General features: G+C 35.9%; 1 protein-coding gene and 1 long non-coding RNA gene across 5 annotated transcripts in view; one reads left to right on the forward strand and one right to left on the reverse strand.

Moving 5' to 3' along the window:
- The window catches only part of LOC133270559 (uncharacterized), a 985,299-nt gene that overhangs the window by 942,355 nt on the left and 22,588 nt on the right, over positions 1-20,356 (reverse strand). The window lies entirely within an intron of this gene.
- CACNA2D3 (calcium voltage-gated channel auxiliary subunit alpha2delta 3) overlaps positions 1-20,356 on the forward strand; it is a 448,379-nt gene that overhangs the window by 418,661 nt on the left and 9,362 nt on the right. For 3 of the 4 annotated variants that reach the window (XM_061455854.1, XM_061455855.1, XM_061455856.1), the window contains 4 exons: positions 1,842-1,917; positions 5,511-5,563; positions 6,733-6,788; positions 10,631-10,742. In XM_061455854.1, coding sequence (XP_061311838.1) covers positions 1,842-1,917; positions 5,511-5,563; positions 6,733-6,788; positions 10,631-10,742 — 297 coding nt within the window. Of the gene's footprint in view, positions 1-319; positions 366-1,841; positions 1,918-5,510; positions 5,564-6,732; positions 6,789-10,630; positions 10,743-20,356 lie in introns of those variants that run through there. The other variant, XR_009743824.1, reaches the window with a different exon arrangement.

Raw genomic sequence — 20,356 nt, forward strand, 5'->3', positions numbered from 1 at the left:
CGTATAGAATTCCTTGACTGCTTTGCAGAGAGCACATTAACATCTGTAAACTGCCTTTGACTGTTCACTTATCACTTGCCACCATCACTAGGAGGTCTAAGTGGGCATGCAACACAGTCTTTGGATCTAGAGGAATAAAATAATCAAGCCAAGCAAGACTGGAAAAGCTGAGCCATAGCAATTACCTTACAGGGGTTGGATTCTGACCATGGTAAACGGGGGAAAAAAAGGAGAAAATAAGCTAGGGAAAGTGGTGTATTACTTCATGCCACACAGGCAGCACAGCTTACACCATGTACTGCTCTGTTTGTCTTGGCAGATCTGTGTGCGCGGATCTGGCTGTGGGCGTGATTCTGCCAAGTATGGTCAGTGTTCAACTTACACCCATGTTTAGGTCTCTAGTTATGCGTTTGTCTACCATGTGCCTCTCTCTGCCAGTCCACAAAACAATGGCTTCCTAGCCATTTCTATTCTGAATGTAAGATAAAATTAATAATGTGAGCATAGTATGACTATGTACTAAATGCTTAGTTGAAGCTGCAAGTTCCAATGTATTAGATATTTTGCCTGTAAGCCAAAAGGAAAATATAGGCATAATAAGCTTTTAGTGATGGTTGCTGTCACAAAATTAGATCAGAAAAATTACGTACAGTTTTTTCCACAATGGATTACATTTTATTGGTACAGGTTGCAACGTTTTATGGCATGCAGTGCAGAATGCCTCATGGTGATGCTAATGCATTTCATGACCTGGTTTTGGCAGCTTTCGTGACATCCTTTATGTAGCTGAATTTGTGTGCTCTCCTTTCCTCTTCACTTAGAAGCAAGGCACACGTTGCCAAACGTCAAGTCCCATCTCACCTCTTTTAACCATCTATGTCCAGTTGTGTTCCTTTGTCCCTCTGCTGATGCAAAAGTCAAATGGATATGTTCAAATAATACTAGTGACTTTTATATATTTACATTTGTTGCAACTTATCAGCTAAAGATTCTTTACATCTGCTATAGATGTTAAATCTTTTTATGTGGATGGATATAGTTAGTAATTGTTCTATGGACAGACAGATTTAGAGAAATAATCACAATTCTATATGCTGTCTTTGAGTTCTGGATTTTACATTTAGATCTCTGAAGTGTATCAATGATGACTAAAATCACAAGCAGAAAGAAATTTCCCCATTTACTATGCATCTGAGGAGGCTTCTAGCAAATGCTGATTACAGCAGGGAGCTGACATGGAATATTTTGCTCTCATGAAAAGAAGGAAAAGTAAGCCTATCCTGCTTCAATTGTCTGTACTGTGAATACACTGAAATTGCTTCCAAGGAAATTCCTTCCTTGGAAGCAAAACTGTGTTTTTCCAAATCAGTTGTGCACTGAGATGCTGGAACTGTAGAAGTGTCTTTCTGCTTTTACTGGAGTTCAAGAGTGGTTTGCTGTCAGAAGCCCCTCACATGCATAGGTTCTTTCACTTTCTGGGGCTAAATGTGCTAATCTTAGTCCAGAATCAATCGTTTAAGCATCATGTTGAATGTGTATTCTCCTCCTCGCATTGTTTATATCATTGTGTGTTACACTGTATGTGTATCTTCCCTGGTTTCTCCCAGTTATGTTTTTGCTTTGTTCTGTAGTCTGATAAAATCCTTACAGAGTTTTCAGTGTTCTTACCTTTATTCTCCTTTGTGTAACTTGTATTCTAATGATCCCTTTCCCTCTTTTCCCTGCTGCTTTTACAATTTTTATTTTCCTGTCTGCTTTGTGGGCAGACTGTTCCATATCATCACTTTTATTCCACTATGTTTTCTTCTTTTAGTCAAGCAGTTTTCTGTTCTTCTCTGTAGAATTACACTTTATGACTACCAAGCCATGTGTAGAACAAACAAAGAGAGTAGCGACAGTGCCCATAGCTTACTGGACGTAAGTATAGTAAATTTTCTGAGCACCTTTCCATGCAATCATCAAAGAAAATATCTCATGGCCATTGTAAGCCTATTGTTTTGATTTGGAATGCTTATAGCTCTTGTGTTTATCCTAGTGCATTTAAGGAATGCTTCATTATAAACAAATGCAAAGTGTTAGGCATTTTCAAGTTCAAATACTTACACAATCATTTTAATGCTGGGCCATCATTTCTGAGTTTCTGTCAGAATGTTCTTTGCACCATATGAGTCCTCCTTCTTAGGACTTCAGAATTTGATGATAAGTTGTCTTTGTTTAGGGGACTGGAATCACATATGCCTTTTCTTTATATAACCACATGCATGCCTGCAGAAACATAACTAAAATTAAAAGTTGGTGGTTTATTTGTTTGATTGGGTTTTTTTATGAAAAGGAATTGTTCATTGGCAAGGCATGTAAGTCAGTGATTTTAACACATTTCCACCCCAGTGTTTAAAGTTGCTTTTTAAAGTAAAATTTCAATGCATTTAACCCTTGTCTTGCAAGCAGATCTGAATACAAACCCTGTCCTTCTGCAGGGCCTGATTAGAGTCAACCTGGGTCTTGCAAGGGCTACGCTTCCTTGTTGCTAAGTCATATATCTAGATACTAACCCCGAGGGTATTTTATAATCATGTGTATGTAATCACTACAGTAACCTATCCGAACTGGTAAAGTGTTAGATAAAGTATAGGTTTTGAATACTAAAAAGGAACCATTTTAACAAGTATATGATAGTATTAGTATGAAAAATTCTTATGTAAAAACAGCAGCAAAACACTCTAGCAATTTTACCAGCCTGGAATTTTAGCTGATAGTATTTTTAAATGCACAGGAATCTAGCTAGAAAAAAAAAACAAAAAAAAAAAACCTACACATAGTTAAACTGGTGACTAAATCTCAAAGTTCTGGCAACTTTTAAAAAATACATGTAACTTCTATGGCTTAATAATCATATGCATTTGGGGATGTTTTAATTTGCATGTTTACATTACTGTTTTTCAGATACCTGCAAATTTCAGTTTGCATTCATCAGTTTGTTACCTGCAAAAGGCTGAATCTTGAAAAAAGATTATCTTGCCATGATAACAAGAATCAGGCTGTGCAGTGAGACTTAAATTGTCAGGGAAATAGAACAGGATGCTGTGAATCACATTTGCATGAAAAAAATTAAAATATATTACAATTCTCAGCAACAACCTTCCTCCCAAAGCTTGGGGCTTCAGTTTAGCTTGCCTAAGCACCCAGCATGTAAATCTGAAGTAATTCTCTCAAAAGTGGGCTTTTGAGAGATTTTTGCTATTCCGATTTTTGTCCAGGCCCTGTTTATAGAGGAAAAAACTCTGCAGAGCTGTTGTGGGATAAGCTGAGACACAGTGAGCATGTTCTTCATTTTTTTAAGGGTAGCCAAACTTGTCCTTAAACCTCAGTGAGTTTTTTTGTGATGTTCAACATGAAAGATGGACAGAGCTTTGGTTATTTTATTATTGCCCTGTCCATTCAGTTACTTCTAATGTCCATGATTACAGAGAGTATACTATTTTTAGTATAGTATTAAGCATTAAATCCAGGTAGACTAGATTCCTCAGAAGTTTGGGGTTTTTTTACTGGTTTTATGCCCAGTATATATATATATAAATATAAATTATTTAGTTTAGGTAAATGTTTATCCTTCCTTTTTTGAGTCATGTTTTTACAGGAATAGATATGCAGACAAGACTGAGACTCTTAAAAGTTCATACTCGAAACAGCATAGAGGTGGACCACAGGCATATAAAGGCTGTATGATTGCTACAGGATCTATCATAACATTCTGCTGGTATCGTGTTGGGCAGGTGTCAGGGCCGGACCCCTCATTCTAGCACAGATTTTTAGTCTGAGGAAGGAAAAGAAAAATCAGGGTAGGACTAGAGTTACAAATCACCTGGTCCGTTTTTTATCAGTACAGATAGCCAGATACTTTATTATTTTCACATTTTCTTAATTTGTTCAAGTCCTAGATAACACTCCAAAGAACCACTTTGTGGCAAATGCATCAGTGCCATAGTCACCCAGCTCAATTCTTTTGGCTCAGTGATGATTTCAATACATAGAAAGAGTAAAACTACCTTTTTTTTTGCTGCAGTTTTTGAAGGAATAGTCTTTGAAGTGGAAAAGGCTGTCTTAGTAAAATCACATTTCATAAGAATGCTTTTATATCAATGTAATGAAATTTTTTTCCACTAAAATTTCAAAACAAATTCTTTTTCTATTCATATTGTTGAACTTTTTTCAGATATATTGAGCTTAAAAAATTTTGTTTGTTTCTCCTATTAAAATAAATTTATAATATATAGCTTATTTTTATTATGTATTGTCCGTAAGTAATAATATATATATTATTTAACACTAAACAATTTGGCACTATTACCAAAAACAAGTATGCACAAAGTTAATTACTTGGGTGTGAATGTTCAGGCTTTATGATTTGGAATGAAAATAAATAAGATGTCTCACAGGCTGAAATTTTGTTTTCTTTTCATCTCTGGGAAGGACTTGTAGCTTTTTATCTTTTCCTGTAAGGCAGTCCTTAATAGGTGAAAATCTTTACTGTCTCAGGCATTATGCCTTCTGCTGGCTTGCTGTTTCAGCCTTTAATGCTATGGACTGATATTGGCTCATTGCTCCGTGAGTTATCAGCCCTGTGAAGAAATACTTTTTGTGGCATCTGAAAAGTTCAAATGGCCAGTTACTGCTGTGCAAAATGGCACTGCTTCAGTGGGGTGCCGATTCAGGGCAGTTAAGCTTTACTTTAGTTATCTGAGTAGTTCTGTTAGTCAGTATGACTCCTTACACATGCTAAAATACTCTGTTGATAGGGAATCTATAAAGTCTGCAAAATGTTATGCAGCTAGGAGATCCTAACGCAAATGATGGGACAAAGATATCTGGAAACTCTTTTCTGCCTGAGATTCTTTCATAAATGACTCATTCTATTGGTATTATGTTCAAAAATAAAATATTCAAAATGTCAAAGTACTGTAAACAGGATTTTCAAAGCATTTGTGTGGTTCTTATGATCCAGAAAAATCAAGGGAGGTGGGAAGAATCTTAAAAACTACTTAATGTGCTTACAATGAGCCTTCAATATGACACAGATAACTTCATTTAGGTATATTCAAACTTCAGAGGCTTTTCTAGCCTAATTAGACTGAAGTAATGAATAGAGATTTACATTATAGAGAGGCAAGCCTTTGAATTGCAGCAAAAGAAAAGCTCATATTATCTACCAGAGCTGTTCCTCCAGCAATAGCCTGGGAAATAGGAACCCCTAGAGGTTAAAGATTTAAGAGTCATTTGCAAAACTTTCCTCTTCTGACTATGTGACCAACCACCTTAAAAGGAAATTTCATTATTGTATACTTTAGTATTCGATATAATAATGTTTGGTTCTTCATAAGAAGAAGTTAATGCTCTTTCTCATGCTACCCATGCATTAGAATATCCATAACATTTTCTTTACATGAAGCATTCAGTTAAGATATAAATACAACATGTTTTGCCTTTTTATTAAATGAGTTGCTTCTCTTCAGCCTTATAATGCCTTCTTTGCTGCAGTAAAATGGATTATGACTGAGCTTGTCTTGTAAGTAAACTTTATGAAGAACTTAATATTTGTATGAATTACTGAATATTTATATTTTTGCATACTTAATGTTTGTACTTTTTGCTTTTTACGTACATTGTGCTGCTTTTATTATAGGATTTTAGATAGAGTAATATTTGTCAGTTTTTGCTTTCTAATTTTACACAGTTAAAATCTGAGAAAATTTTGGCTATGTGAGTGCACAGTTGCACTTCTGTTACATTATTATTCATGGTCTTCACTTATATCCGTATGTCTTTGCTTAGTAAGTCTAGCAGATTGCAATATATAAACCCAATTTATTATTGTGGTTACAGTTAAATTTTCCATAAATGTCTGGCTGTTTGTAATGCTGCTTGGGTGGGCTGTTGTCAGTATAGCACACTCTGAGAGTGATTCACTATTTTGTGTGTCACTTCATGAAATTCTGTAAGATGGACCTTTTACAGTGTATGCCAAATAAGGTGTACTCTGGATGTTACTGAATTTTTTTACCTTGCCTAATTCTTGTAACATTTCCAGTTAATATGCAATAAGCATTTCCTTTAAGAGAGGTTGCCTGAGAATTCACAGGGAAATATTAGATGGAGAAAAAGAAACCTTAAAATTTATCATGTGTTATTAACCTATATGTTTATTACAATTCTTACTGGAGAGCAAAATTGCAGATTTGAGTGAATTTTATCTTGATTGAACTAGAACCTTTTTTCTTTCATGTAGTTGAATTGTTTTAATTGTAAATTGTGTGAACTTTCATCAAAGTTTGAAGTACGAGTTAAGGAGAATTAACTGAAGAGCTATTGCTAAAGGGCAGAGATTGATCTTAAAAGCAGGTTTCAAAGTTTAAATATCAGAGAAAGAAATCATGTTAAAATTAGACTTGCAAATTTTAACAGACACTTCAAATATCAATAATTTTAACTAATAGCACGTAAATCTATGATTTCTTGATGGGGTGAATTTCAGAATAAATTCTCAGTGGTAAAATACAACCCAGTGAAAATATGAGAATAGCAGTAACAGATGATCCCAGAGTTATGTTAGTAACATGAATTTCAGTTCTGTGCTAGCTTTTATTTAAAATACGGTTAATGGTATCGAACTACTGCCAGTTTAGTGTGCTGAAAACATTCTGTGGGGTAATATTAAAACTCTAATAATTTCTCTAGATTCCTTGTGGAATTTAATCTATGCAGTTGGTGGCACTCTGATCTAACAGCAAAAGGTAAGTCAAATTTTTCTTCCTGGCTATAATGGCAGAAATTTCTAGATTAAATTGGATTTTTGAAATTCAGATGTACTTAAAATGTTTTAGATTAAATAATAGACATCTGATAACAATTCTTTGTCTCCCACATCAGCATCCTCTACTTTGTTAATGTTTCCCAAAACAAAATTCCAAAAAGAAAATTAAGATCTTCTAAGAATAACCACAGAATGCTTGTGTCCAGGAATTCAGTACGCTACTATAACGGAGAAGTTAAAGCAGTATGTTTTTAAAACCCATTTCCCTTCATTCCAAAACAGTCTTTTATGAATAAAGCATTTTTTCTAGAGCTGCTCTAATATGGGGGAGGGGGCGGGTATTGTGCTTGTAAATGCCATTTTAACAAACAGGAACATGGTCATCTCAATATAATTTCATACAAAAAATAATCTTTAAGGCTTAAGATAGTAAATTGAATGCTTTTAACTTTAAACAAGACTGGTTAAAACTCTATTTTGTTTTAGCATTCCATTCAAAATAGACATTTAAAATTAATAAAATCTAGATGAATTACAATTCAATTTACTCAAAATAATTTTAAGTAATGTGAAGCTTCATTTGAAATAAAATTTTAAGTTCCTGTAAGAACTAGAAAATTTCATTGTTAACTGTCTCATATTTTAGCAGACTTCATGACATTTCAGAATCGTTGCTCATAATTAAAAAGCTAATTTACAAAAGCAGTGCTGTTCAATTGGCTATTTCATAGGCAAATTATGCTGCATGCCTTTTACCGTATAATGACTTAAACTGAATTCTTCAGCCTCATATTTGTAGATTTGCATATTCCTTAGTAAAACAGGACATAAAATTGCTACTTTAGGCTTTAGTTTATATTTGCATTTCCGGGATACTAAGCTGTCTTCATGCCAAAATAATATCCTGTCTGAAGTTCAGATATCAGGAAAATTGAACGTAATAATGCCCTGGAATATTCCAGTATTCCCTGTAGTAATAAGATGCTGGAACAATTCTAGAAGAAAAATCTATCCTGCAGCAACCAAAAAGTATGGCAGTAAATGGCAAAGAACATGTCAGGCTGCTGCCTATCATGTTGTAAATGCTGTGTAGGGTGAAAGGGAGGCTGAGATGGGTGTCTGCTGGAGGTGAAGATGGGCTTTCTGGAAATGTAGGTGCATGAACTTAATATAGCCTTTCCCACACTGATGTAAACCGTACACTGCATTGCAACACCAAAGCCAGTTTTTCTGTCACGTGAACAATGAGCCTAATTTAGGTTGGATGCACATACACAATTAGGACTTAATGAGAACCAGCAAGACACTGTTTGCTTTTGGGGCTGCTTCATAATCAGCAGTGCCTAGACAGCTCTGCTGAAAACCAGGACTAACTTTCCAGTGATTTCCCATAATCATGCTGAAAAATGTCTCTTACACTGATGGCTGGGAAGGGCAGTAGCGTTTGCTGTGCTAGACCCAGAAACTGCAGAACTGATCCTTACATCTGAAGCGGAATGGCAGGTATGCCAGTCTTAGTCCTAAGTGTTTGCAGAACAGCACAAAGCAGCCAGTGTAGGAAACAGGTAAATTTTTTGGACTTTTTTCAAGTTTGCTGCACAAATACACCTTAATATATCCTGACGTGAGACATCTTGTGGCATTTGCATTGTATGTTAGTGAACATATTCTTCAGAGACAGTAGCCATCATCTCATGTTTGATGAATGTCTGTTTTGCATTTTAAGTATGTACTAACTACAGAAGACAGGCATTAGTAACTTCCAAGCATTCTTTTCTTAAAGAGAAAACTGTCATTGCAGCATTTTGACAGACAAGTGTGACTGAGGGATTTTAATTAATTTTTTAGTTGAAAGTGAACGACATAATTCAGTTGTGACATTTCTTTGGTCAGTAAGAGTATTGAAAAGACCTCTCATCATGCTGATTGGAATTTCATCATTTTTAAGGCACTGCTTGCCCAGTTCAAATTTGGTTAGGTAGCAAGTGATAGTTGTTTGGAAACCAACACGTGTTAGTAAGGCAAAAGCAAGAGAGATTTCAAAAGAGAGAAGTCAGCAGGAGAAAAATCACATGCTTAGGTATTTTCTTTCATAGATGCTATGTTACCACTAATAGTAGTAATAATTATGACTGCACTTCATGAAATTAAAACTAATGAACTTGCACATTTTTTTACTTACCAAAGCCCATAGGGGTGAGAAATAAATTCCTCTAATGGGGAAATTACTTCCTGCACAAATTGTGACATTAATAGAGTGTCACATATTACAAAGATCCTAGAGTGTTCCTACACACTTGCCAATTTATCAAACCCTAGTATGAAAAACACTTCTGCACAAGATCTTGTAATCTCAATCACATTTGTAAATGAGAGAGGAGAAACCAATGTCTGAAAGCTTGAGCAACCTTATTATCTTCTAAACTCTAATGCTGGAGATCTGAGACCCGTGGATCTTTGGCAGACTCTTGTTACACCAGCCATGCCTCAAGGCATGCTTGAGATGCTTTCCAACCTTGTATTCTATATGTTGATACAAGTGAGGGTAAACCCAAAATATAGGTGATAAATTTCAGCCATTCTTGACAATAGGTGAGGAAAACAGAAGAGAAAGGGAGAAGGTGCAGTAGAGCTAGTCAAACAAACAAACAAATTAAAAAAGCTGAATTGTTAAACGTGTCACAACCATAATGAAATCCTGAGAAATAACAAAACTTTTCTGAACAACCTTAGTAGCTTTATTGAGATCTGTGCATTTGGGGGAATATTTAATTAAATATAAAAATTATGAAGATTTCAGGAATGCAAGTGCTAGTGTGTGATTGCTAATGCAGTTTTGGTCATTCCCCTGGCACTGCAAAGTAGACACATCACTAGCTCTGAAACTGATTATCTTGAATGGAAGATCTGTCACGTCCAAGAGCCTGTTTAGTGTAATCTATTTTTGTTATACATTGTCTTGTTTTTTCACTTAGCAATTAGTTTAAGATAGGCTTAACATTTGTGCTGATGTGCAAGTGTATCTCCATGTGAAGGAAGAATGAAGGGGTGGGGAGGAAAAAGAAAGGGAGGGAGGGAGACACATTGTTTAACAGATACATCAGTGTGAGAGTCAGAAGAGCTGCCTTCAGTTCGCAGCTTTGCTGCTGTCCTGTAGTTTGACCTTGAACCTGTTTCACTGCTTCCTGGTACCTCAATATTCCAGTCTTTAAAATGTAAATAGTAAATAGTGACACTTTCTTTTCCCTTGCACTGTAGGGCTTCATGTTACGGAGTCTTAATCTTGGGAAGCATATGACAAGCATTGCTTCTGCCCTCCACCACAGAGTAACTCTAACTGATGAAACTCTGCAAAGGTTTCCAAGCTGTAATAAAAAAAAAGAAAAAGGAAAAAAAAAAAAGTGGTTTGGCTTCAGTAAAATGTATCACAATTTAGATATCAAATAATTGTAAACACCCATACATAACAGTAAGTGATGCATAGTATCACTGAAATAAAAACGACAATAAGTCCATCTTGAATCTATAGAGAAAGAATAAAAGCTTGTGCTTAAATATAAAGTAGGTTGGCAATGGCTAAACCAGGAATAACTACTGTAACGGTTATGTCTTACGAAATTACGTTCCATGGATAAACTTTTTTTTTTCTTTTAATTGAAAAAATAGTGTTATGCACTGCCTAGGAAATCTCACAGGGTGGCAGAAGCTGAGTAACATTTCCATCCTCTGTGAGCTCTGTAGTGCAGCATCTCATGTTGTTCAGAATTCTGTGTGCTGTTCTTGCCATGTTAACATGAAGATATCTTTTTCCTGTGCATATAGCGCAGAGGTTGAAACAAACGCTAGAGCCCTGTGATACTGAATATCCAGCTTTTGTTTCCGAACGCACTATAAAGGAGACCACGGGGAATATTGCTTGCGATGACTGTTTCAAGTAAGCCCTTTCAATTTTTTTTTTTTTTGTACAACTGTTTGTGAGAAAGCAATAAAAGTGAATTATTCAGGGTAATGTTGAAGAACGTACAAGTCTGTTATGTTTTATCTTACATAATGACCTCTGTCAGGGTGTAATTTCTCTTATTACAGGGGTCATTAAAAAGTTTGATACTTTTAAACTAAAGCAGTACCTATTATTTCTACCAGAAAGAGTAAAACCAGTAGAGGCTTATGCTAATTTCAAATAATAGTGAATGTTTTAAGAGATTTTCTGGACACAGGCAACATTCTAAGGGCATATTCTGTAAGGATTTAGATACAAAAAGGCTAGTTCTGTTAGCTCTCCTACACAGGATTGAAACCCTGCTGGATAGGTTAGAAGTTCCCTTGTGGTACGGTGAGATCAGGTTGTTTTATTTGAATGCCAAACAGGGTTTCCTTCTTAGAATTGTTAGGCTGAAAGAATGTGAAAGGATTAAATCTATTCCTTGAGCTTTCACTGCTGAGATGCTGAGTTAATAGCAGCAAATCTCACATGTCAGTGCTGCAACCTTGTCAAGGTAAAGTTGTCCCTTATAGGGTTAAAAGAATAGAAAGACTTCAGCCTAGATTTCCTCCTTCATACTGAAAATGTCTTTTTTCTGTATTTAGTGCCTGTGAGCAGTAACATTTTTACTGTAGTTATGGTACATTTTAGTTGAAGAATTGCATAAGTATTGTTTATGTGAATTTTTGTGCTTCAGTTAATTGGATTTCTTTTATGCTGAGAGGTCATCATTGCAAAGGAGATTAGTATTTACAGCAATAATTTGCCTATCAATGTAAATACCAGGAAGAACTTATAAGTTAAACAAAAATTGTTACAACTCTCCCTTTCCAGACTAAATCCATATGCAATTAGAAAAAAAAGGTGAAAACTTTGCCTCTTTGAAGTCAATAGGTGTGCTTCTGGACTTGCTCCTGAATTTTCTCCTCAGTATCTTCATTGCTTTAAAATAGGAAATAAGAGTAAGCACACTGAAGACATATCTTAAGTGCTAAAATTCACTTTTAATTTGCTGCTGGCCAACTTCTAATTATACAGAAATTATTAACATCTTGTATGAATACTTATTTTTATGTGGCTTTGTGGGGTAGAAGTATGAAAGTGCTTTGTAAATTTATTCTAGGGAACCCTTAAGTGTAACAATACGTCCTACTGCCTGAAAAATACAAACTAGATGAAATCAAGCAGTGATTTTTTCCACTTGACATATCGAATACAATGTATGTTACACTGCTGTGAGTGCTTCATGCCAGTATTGTAGAATTCAAGCAGCCTTATTTTGTGATCATTTAGCAGAAGTTGTGCAACGAATTATCATACACCCCTGGTAGTGTTCAAGGCCAAGTTGGCCCGAGTTGGGAGCAACCTGGTCTAGTGGAAGGTGTTCCTGCTCATGGCAGAGGGGTTGGAACTGGTTGATATTTAAAGTCCCTTCCAACCTAAACCATTCTATGATTCTATGATTCTGTTTAAATATTGCAAACAGACATGATTCTGTGACAAGATTAGTTTGACAGGACCAGGTTTTCTCAAAGGAATGCAGATTTCAGTCTGCCTTTTTAGGTAACTTTAGGTCAAAGGAAATAACTTTCAAAAATAATACAATTCTGCAGTACTTGGACAGCACTGGGTTGGAAACTGAGTTTAGTGAAAATTATAGTATTTCAAAAATAATGCACTAAGATCTTTTTCATAGCAAAACATTTTGTGCTCCACAGTGGAATAAAAAACTAAAAGAAAACACTAAGTTAAAAACTAATCTCAAGGCACCCATTATTTTTCTCCACAAGCAATGGCAAAAGCTAAAGAAATAATCCAGAAAAACTATTAGATTCTCATGAGAAAGTTCTTCGTTATACCGTTTACCCACTGTGATTAACAATCTACAAATTGCATCTAAGATTGCAGACTGCACTGGATTCCAAATATTTTTGTTATAACCCAGGACACTTTCCCGCAGAACAGCTGAGGAATGTGACCCAAAGTCCTTTGTAGACCTACATCTTCTGACCCAGTTTTCTGTTTCATAGCCTCAGTATCAATAAATATTTTTACAAGCAAGTGTATTGCTTAATACTTGTAATTTAAGAATGATGGGCTCAATCAGTCAAAATTGTCTTGAACTGACACTGTGTTCAATGGTTAATCTGCATGGCATCTGTTGCATACTGGGTTCTCGATTCAGATCCCTTTGAGTCAGCAGAATTATTTTCTGTGTGCTTCTTGGATCATGTTATACATTAATCTGTGATATGTACCTACAAATGTTGATTACAAATTGAAATATATATTTGTAAATATTTAGCTGCATATACACCCATTCTAATATTACAAACCTTTTGAAAGACACTGGAAAAGTTAGTATATTGTGAACAGGTTTGCAAACAAAAGTTGTGCAAATGCTCTGCTGCAAGAAAGTTTGTGTCACAAGTTACTCATTCAAATCACTGTCTTTTGTTCCTACAGTGTTAGACACTGCTATAGAGTCCTTGTCTGAAAAAGGAGAAAAAAAAAGCAGTCTCTTGGTAGAAGTAAAAATGATGACTGACGTTAATTGAAACCATATTATGTTACTTAGATAAGACATTTTGGAACACAAGTACTGTGTTATTGTTAACAAAGTCACAGTCATAGTCAACAAGCTCACATAGGGAGAGTCAGAAGCTCAGTCTGACTCTGTCCTGGTGTGCTGTTACTGATCATACAGAAATACTCTCTACTTCACAGTTGCTAAGGGGAACACTTACCAACTGCAGTTATGAAAACCAAGCCTTGTTCTTATAAATGTTATCAATCAAAATTGTAATCATGCATGTTTGGATGTAAATCAAAGTATCCACTCAAATAAATCACACAGTAGAAAGGCCTACATGCTAATTACTTCATAAATAGCGGGGTCACCTTCTCAGCCATCTCTGAAAACTTAATCAATTGAAGGGCACCTATACACTTAAGTGGACTTTGAGTCGTGCACTAAATGTATACTGAAATATAAAATACACTATATGTAAACTTGTCTCTCACTAGCAAAAAATAAATGCTACTTTGGGGTAGTTTGCAGTGTTTAAAAAAAATTTTCAAAAATATAGGTTTCATTAAGAAAGCAGGAGCCTAAAAGAAAATAAGAATTAACATAAGAATGTCATTAGGGTCAGGGTTTGGCTGTCCCACATCATAATTTGCTGTTATTCAATATCCCGATGATTATTAAATTAATCTGTTATTTAAACAGCAATCAAAAACAAGTCAACCCACATTTTCTAAGCACTGTCAACAAGAGAGGAAAAACTGGGATTTTAAAAAACATCTGTAATGCTTTCATATTTTCCAGTAAGCTATTTCCTTTTATAGCTTATAAAAAAAGCGCACCATTACTTCTGAAAGCGCAGATGATAGACTTTTGCATGTTTATGGCAGTTTCAGTGTTAGAAATAGTTAATTGTTAAAAGGCAATCTTTTTTTTTCTTAATCAATGTCAACTGGGACTCTTCTGTTGAGTCATAAGTACGCTAATTCCAGACAGACTTGATATGGGTTTTAAAGGTGTGCTGCAAAAACACATTGAGATGTGTTTTTGATTGCGTATTAAATTTGAAGTCTTGGGTTACATAACCATCTCAATGCTGCTTCATTGAGCAAGTGTGTCAACCAAAGTTCTTCAGCATTTCTCAGTGGTTACATTACCAGTTTTTGATCACTAGAGTGATCTCAGCATTGCAAAGTTTAATTGCTGATACTTAAAAAGCACTAAAAATCTCCAAGGAATGCATCCTTAGAAATACAAAGTTGTTATAAATTACAAAGGATAATGGCTGTTATTTGACCAGTGAAAGTTACCTGATCTTTCTAGTATAACTGCTCATCTGTTTGTAGAACAAGTGCAAGTCTTGGTCGTGCAAGAAGAATTCAGATGTTTTCATTCAGCTTCATTTGAAAATTTGATGTTTGCATTCAGCTTTTTTTAGGACAAACCCATTAATTTCAGCATTAACTCAAACTATGAATGTGAGTATAGATCTCTTGTAGGCACAGCAACTTACTTAGCTAACTATAGATTGTGTATATTTTAAAATTTCAAAGTTACAAGGAACCCTTTGAGTGCATAGTTGCCAAAGCTGCATGTTCAACTGTAAAAACTATGGGTATACAAGCCAGGCAGTAGTTGCACAGTCAAATGCTTAAATGTCTGCCCTTTTAACCTCTCCTGTTCATGTGTGATGACATATTGGACTTGGATGTAGATCAAAAATCTGGCCTTGCTTCCAATGACCCAGGGAGCAAAGCCCCCTTCTCTTTTAATTGCAGCACTCCTGGGTCCTCGGGTCAATACCAAAACCCCAAAGAAACTGGTTTGTTCCCAGTTGATTCTTTGTGCACTATCTTAAGACACAAAATAAAGAGAAAAGTAAACATGAGAAAGCCATATTCTCACTTGGGAAGCAAGGAAATATGCAGCTACAATCATCCTAACCCTGGGAAAGACTTATATGTACATTTTAATTATGCAAGAGGAATGTAAGTGTTCCCTTTACTTTGTTGTACCTCACATGTAAATTGGCTGTTAAATTTCTAGGAACTACTTACTTGATTAAACACTGTCGCATGTATTATATATTTGGTCTATTGCAGTGTTAGTAAGCAGACAATTTAACAGGGAAAATCATCAATAAACTAAATCACTCTTGCTTTCTTATAGACTGGACACTAAGTGATATTCATTGTTGATAAAAAGAGGTAAATGGCAGTGGAATTACAGTTCAGGATGACACTGAACCCTCCATGTAGATTTATAATGGCAAATTTCAGGCTTGTCCATTGGATGTGCTTATTTGGCAGTGAGAGATAACAATATGAATTAGATTCAGGGGATGAGTATATTAGTGTCAGGAATAGTGCAGTCTGGAGACATTAAAATGGTAATGGTTTTTAAAAAAAACACTTAATCTTGAGATATACCACCATTTGCTAAATTATTTCTGCCTGCCTTTCTCAGTAGAAGCTTGCCAAACTACTGCACTTGATCATGTTTAAAATGTGTAAATAAATATTCAGTTCAATTTCCCATGAAATAAATAATCACTTGCCTTTTCAGATGTAGTTAGTTTACTTCTAAACAAATCAGCTTGCCACATAAAACAAGCAAAGCATCAAGGGCCAATTTCTTCTCATTTGGAGCTCTGTGTATATCAGAATATCCCTGTAGATTTCCCGTGGTAGTTTGGGCAGTAAATTATAGCCAGTCTTCTACAAGTCATTTTGGTTGTGTTCATTTTAGTTTCCACCTTATAGAACCCTGAAGAAAACCAAATGTTCTCTGTATTTCACCATAGGTTGTATGCACTCTATGTTTTTATGTGCTTGCTTTTTCAGCAATGATGCCAAGTATGTACGTGATACCATGCACATAAATGTTCTTGACCTATGCCCATGTTGAGTCACGGGTGTTCTATAGTCTAAGTGCTTACTGCTGATCCTGGCAATGTTGAACACATCTTCATTTCTGAAGGCCTGCTTAGATGTGCATGGAAGTTAAGGAGTATCTTCATGGGAAAACTCAGTATTTTCCATACCTCAGTACTTAACTGTTGAAAGCTTAAGAATCAAAATCTTAGTCTATAGTCATCTTGCACCTCTGTTTTGAAAGTCAGCTCTCAAAGACTCACAGAATACTTATGAGCATTAAAAAGTCTTTATATTTGCAGCAACAGTAGTATTGGTAGAAACTTACCATAGTCAAAACCCTAAAACTCTAGAAGATTCTTTTTACTCTTCTTTCCTTCTAAAAAGTATCAAGGTATGCAATTTAAACTTCTAGAATTACTTGTTAAAGGTCTTTATAATTAGTTTAAAATCCTGTGTTTTGTGTTACCCACACATCTCCACTTATATGCTGAGAAACTTCCTCTTCACTCCAAAGACAACAGTGATTATGATGTTTGTCATGCAGGTGCAATTTAAAGTCACAGTATGAGTAATTTAACTCCACCCTTTGATAATGTGTATTTTGAATGACCAGTTCAGGAAACACTATAAATTACTAATTTTATTTAAGAAAATAGGTGTATGCAATAATAGAGCAAGACATAGTTACTGAGCAGATCTGTGCCTGTCAGTCATTAGTTTAACAATCCCTTGGACAGGTTTCAAATAGGTTTTGTTGTTTGCTTGCTTGGGTTTTTTGTTTTTAAATAGGCAATGATTTTCAATATCATTTTTTGTTTCAGAACATTTTTAGCATACTTGTTGAATTCAAAATTTTAGCTGCATATACACAAAATGCCACCTTATAGCAAAAATAATCTTTCATCATTATCTGATTCTATATCAAAGGGCTCCCCCCAGAATCAAAACCTTGGAGCTTGTTTATTTAGTTGACAAAACCATGTAATTAGACAAATCTGTAATTAGACAAATCTGTAATTAGACAAATCTGTATTTGGATTCTCCCTCTCAATTTGCTTTGCACTGTAATCATAATAAAAAAGGTAGAGAAGGAAAGAATCAATGTGGATCAAAGACTAAAAAGTACATTTAATCTAAAAAAAGTTCTGACCATAGTAATTTTTTTCAAAGGGCTTTTTAAATGGCAAGGAATATATATTGAATGAGAGAAGGACTCTATAGAAGGGAGAGATGAGGAAATGTACAGATGTTTTTTTCTTGCAGATGTATACAGCTTTTTCATTAGGAGACTTCATAGCACTGACTGTGTGGTTTATCTGTAAGTGCTATAAAATCCTGGAGATAGGTGGGTCAGCTTCCTAGCAATTCAGTTGGTTATTGTTGTCATTAGCTTTGCTGTAGGTTTTTTTCTGACAAGTAGGCTGAGATGTGCTCTCTCTCTTAACTCCCCACTTCCCTGCTTATGTCATCCAAGTGAGCTTAGAGCTGAGAAGCATAGAGCTTGAGAAGTTTATAAATAAAACTTTTGCATGGGAAGATGGTGTCTGTTAATAGTTAATCTCATAATGCTGTAAAATATAAATAGTACTCAAAAGTTAATGTAATTTTACATTTTAAACAGTAATAAATATTAATAGAATGGTAGATAGTAGCTAATGCAATGAAAGCTTGTTTTGTAATGATAGGAGATTTTAAAAAGTATGAATGCCAGAATATATAGAGCTGAGTAGTGATATGTACATCAAAGGTGGCTTGGAATAGGAAGACTAATTAAATTCACTAATTAATTTAACTAAAGACTAATCAAATTGACTGGAGTGAATTCTTAAAGTCAGGCACGCTTGTGAAGAATTATTACTAGGAAATTTAGTTTATAATATAATGTAATAATTTAAATACAATTTAATTATATTAATTTATAATTTCATTTATAATATATTCATATTATATTACAAAAATGTATATTATATGAAAACCAAAGCAAACATGACTTGGGTGTCTGTACATGTCACACATCTCTTTATAAGGGATTTGAGAGCTTAATGCATATTTAGTAGCTTTTAACCTGGGAAAACAACATGAATCTTAAGATTTGGGTGCCATGCAGGAAACATATTTAAAGTCTGTGGGGCTTTTGAGCATGATTTCTCTGCAAAACTTTGCAGTCCATTTTAAACCTAGTGATCTGAAAGTCTTCATTGTCTTACATCCTCATGAAGCTGGACTAGTAAGCTTAGGACCATTGTTAAATTCCTCATTACACAAACTACTTTTTTCTCCTAAAGTCTGTATATTCAAAGTTTTTGGATGTTTGTGACATTTTTAATATTCAGTTGGTAAGTTACCTGCATCTGAGCATCAGTTATTTGAGAAAACATCCCCTGATTGATAATGAAAGGGGAATGGCACTTCTGGGGTTTCTTATCTGAAACAAAATGGTTACCAACCATGCCAGAGCTCTCCGGGGTTGCCAGCTTTTGGCAGACATAAGAATGGTGAGGATGATGTTGTTCATTTAAGTCATAGAATCATAGAATAGTTAGGGTTGGAAAGGACCTTAAGATCATCTAATTCCAGCCCCCCCTGCCATGGGCAGGGACACCTCTCATTAAACCGTGTCACCCAAGGCTCTGTCCAACCTGGCCTTGAACACTGCCAGGGATGGAGCATTCACAACCTCCCTGGGCAACCCATTCCAGTGCCTCATCACCCTTACACTAAAGAACTTCTTCCTTATATCCAATCTAAACTTCCCCTGTTTAAGTTTGAAGCTGTTACCCCTTGTCCTATCACTACAGTCCCTAATGAAGAGTCCCTCTCCAGCATCCCTAGAGGCCCCTTCAGATACTGGAAGGCTGCTATGAGGTCTCCACGCAGCCTTCTCTTCTCCAGGCTGAACAGCCCCAACTTTCTCAGCCTGTCTTCATACAGGAGGTGCTCCAGTCCCCTGATCATCCTTGTGGCCTCCTCTGGACTTGTTCCAGCAGTTCCATGTCCTTTTTATGTTGAGGACACCAGAACTGCACACAATACTGCAAGTGAGGTCTCACAGGAGCAGAGTAGAGGGGCAGGATCACCTCCTTCGACCTGCTGGTCACGCTCCTCTTGATGCAGCCCAGGATACGGTTGGCTTTCTGGGCTGCAAGCGCTCACTGAAGCCGGCTCATGTTCATTTTCTCATGAACCGCCACCCCCAAGTCCTTCTCCTTGGGCTGCTCTGAATCTCTTCTCTGCCCAACCTGTAGCTGTGCCTGGGATTGCTCTGACCCAGGTGTAGGATCTTGCACTTGTCATGGTTAAACTTCATGAGGTTGGCATCAGCCCACCTCACAAGCGTGTCAAGGTCCCTCTGGATGGCATTCCTTCCCTCCAGGGTATCAACCGAACCACACAGCTTGGTGTCATCGGCAAACCTGCTGAGGGCGCACTCAATCCCCCTGTCCATGTCACCGATAAAGATGTGGAACAAGACTGGTACAAACAACAGTCCTTGATTCTGGGTGTTGCTTTAAGTAGGTATGCTTACACTGACACCAAATTGTGCTGCAGTCAGTCAGGCTGTATGTGGTAGCAATATTTTGCTAGCTTGGGTTCAGGTTACAGGCCTGAGATTGAGAGTTTATCTGTCTCTTTATATGAGAGAACCACTAGCTGCTTTTTCATCTACTTCGGCTGCTCCAGCTCTCAGAAATGTTGTTATTGGCATATATGTTATTTTTATAAATTGCATTGAAGATATTCCATTCTCTATCATTGTTTATTTGGGAAAAAAAAAGGAAAAATACAACAACAAAAATCAACCAATAAAAATCCCCAAATAGCTCAGCTTGACTGTGATATAACCATTTCATTCATTCATTTAAAAAATGTGATAAGTGAGAGAAATGTCAGTTGGAAATGTAGCCAGCAGCCTGGAAAGCACATGATAGGAGCTGAGAACCAGCACAGCGGATATCTGCACTTCAGCTGAATGCTTGAAGTTTGTTCCAGACCATTGGGGTTGAACGTTTGCAACCAACAGTTATGTGAGTAACATGTATTTGAGTGCAGAGTGCACAATATTTTCCATTTACTCTACCCTGGTGCTGGAATGTTTTTTCTTTCTCTAAAAAATAGGAAAGATTGAGTTTGACAGATATGAAATGTAATCCCAAAATAACAAT

Source organism: Pezoporus flaviventris, unplaced genomic scaffold (genome assembly GCF_033815535.1).
Source record: "Pezoporus flaviventris isolate CSIRO_AGI_PZ_B2104156 unplaced genomic scaffold, CSIRO_AGI_Pfla_v1 ptg000021l, whole genome shotgun sequence".
Lineage (NCBI taxonomy): Eukaryota > Metazoa > Chordata > Aves > Psittaciformes > Psittacidae > Pezoporus > Pezoporus flaviventris.